Source organism: Octopus bimaculoides, chromosome 2 (assembly GCF_001194135.2).
Source record: "Octopus bimaculoides isolate UCB-OBI-ISO-001 chromosome 2, ASM119413v2, whole genome shotgun sequence".
NCBI classification, from domain to species: domain Eukaryota; kingdom Metazoa; phylum Mollusca; class Cephalopoda; order Octopoda; family Octopodidae; genus Octopus; species Octopus bimaculoides.
The window spans coordinates 28,177,514-28,179,820 of NC_068982.1; the positions used below are offsets into that span (position 1 = coordinate 28,177,514).

A 2,307-nucleotide genomic window follows, 5' to 3' on the forward strand; every position below is an offset into this window, starting at 1 on the left:
ATATATATATATATATATATATATATATATATATATATATAATAGTGATATATAATAATATATAATATATAATAGTAAAAAGAAGAAAAGCGTAGACATATGGTTCATAATTTACGCTTTTCTGCTTTTTATTATTCTAAATATACCGCTCTCAACTGTCGTTTTAGTCGATTCTGTATATATATGCAGGCAAGATTATTGCAACAATGTTTGTTGTATTGTAATAATGATTGGGATTTTAACGTTATGTTAATAATTGATTCTTAAGTACATGGATATACTGTATATTTTTATGATGTTCGTACATCTTTGGAAAACATTTGTATTTAGACTTTTTGAGCTTGCTGCTTGTTCAGCCTACTCAAGGTAACAACACAGTAGTCTATCCACAAGATCAGTGATACTGTCACAAAATGTTTGGAAGGCAAGTCAAATAATTATAAAACTGCTTCATAAATATTTCCTCAAATAATTATAAAGATATCGCGCAAACATTTCTCATCAAAATTAAATATCAATAAGTAAAATTGATGTATAACCATCACAAAATTATTCTTGGGTAATTAACATTCAATTAATAACACTCAGGTATGTTATTAAAATGTTGTAAATCCTGCTGAAAAATATTTGCATGTACATTTAGAATTAGTTACAGTGATTGTTGAAGACAGCATGTTTGGAATAAAAAGCAAAAAATACGCGTAAATTTCACATTTAGTTCATCATTAAATTGTGCTCAATGGCTATTTCATTGATATAAAACAGGTGGACGCGCAATGGCCCAGTGGTTAGGGCAGCGGACTCGCGGTCATAGGATTGCGGTTTCGATTTTTCCCAGACCGGGCGTTATGTGTATTTATTGAGCGAAAACACCTAAAGCTCCACGAGGCTCCGGCAGGGGATGGTGGCGAACCCTGCTGTACTCTTTCTCTTACTTCTTGTTTCTGTTGTGCCTGTAATTTAAAGGGTCAGCCTTGTCACACTGTGTCACGCTGAATATCCCCGAGAACTACGTTAAGGGTACACGTGTCTGTGGAGTGCTCAGCCACTTGGACGTTAATTTCACGAGCAGGCTGTTCCGTTGATCGCATCAACTGGAACCCTCGACGTCGTAAGCGACGGAGTGCCAACAACAACAACAACATAAAACATAATTATCTATATAATTACTGTTTTACGTGTTATTATTTTTTAAATAAATAATGATGTTTTATATCATGGAAACAACTGTTGATCACAATCAAATTATGAACTATATGCGAAATTTATGCGTTACTGCTTTGTACTTAAAAAATCATGACAGTACCGAAATATATTTTATTTTCCTATTGAAATATGTTTAACATGCATGGATTTCCTTTGCCTATCGGTAAATATAATTTTGTTCATTTATGCCAAACGGTCTCAGATTACTAGCTCACTTTCTATTTCTAAAGGTGTTCGGAAATTAATCTTTTAATTCTGGATTCTGTGAAATCATTGAATATGGCTGGATTATTAAATTTATGAATACAAGGTGTATTCAGAATACTAAAGAAATAATAACTGCTTTCTTAAAACGTTATTGATATTGGTTATTTTTAAGCTGGAAATAAAAGTCAGTTTAATAGGATGGCGATATAAACAAATGTATCGACCTCGGATTAACACTAGTACTTGATCAATCTAAGGAGGATTTGTGTGCTTTTGATAAAAGTCTTGCACATCATCTATATTTTGTCTCCAGAACTTTATAAAAATATTCTAAAGTATCGTAGCAGTAAAAAATTATTAAATCAAGAAAATTTGTTTTCTCATTCAAATTTGAATTAGTTAATCCACAAAGAAACTATTTGAATAAGCTTTTACATAGAGTATTTTATTTGTATGATGGAATGTGTAAGGAATATCTGTTGAGGTCAAGTCAATCAATACATATCAAGATTACATGATGTATGTAAATATGTATACCTGGTTTTGGAAATCTCTTTGCAAATCTCTAATTGCTCGTGTCAGTTCTCCAATGTAGCTGCTTAGTGGTGGTCCGTCCATTCTATCATGTTCCTCTGCAAAGTCAAAGGGAAGAAGTATAATACAGATTTTGTTGTGACTATGTTACATGTTTGAACATATTTATATACATAAATCCGTAATGTAGAGACATACACTCGCATACAATTATATATTCATTTATTTTCGTGTGTTTGTATGTACATTATCTATCTATCTATCTATCTATCTATCTATCTATCTATCTATCTATCTATCTATTTATCTATCTGCCTATCTGTCTGTCTATCTGTCCGTCCGTCCGTCCGTCCGTCCGTC

The 2,307-nt window shown here is 32.1% G+C and overlaps 1 protein-coding gene across 1 annotated transcript in view; it reads right to left on the reverse strand.

Annotated features, from left to right (window-relative positions):
• LOC106872747 (cartilage oligomeric matrix protein) overlaps positions 1-2,307 on the reverse strand; it is a 130,240-nt gene that overhangs the window by 52,400 nt on the left and 75,533 nt on the right. The window contains exon 5 of the mRNA XM_014919838.2: positions 1,951-2,045. Within this exon, the coding sequence (XP_014775324.1) occupies positions 1,951-2,045 (95 nt within the window). The remainder of the gene's footprint in view (positions 1-1,950; positions 2,046-2,307) is intronic.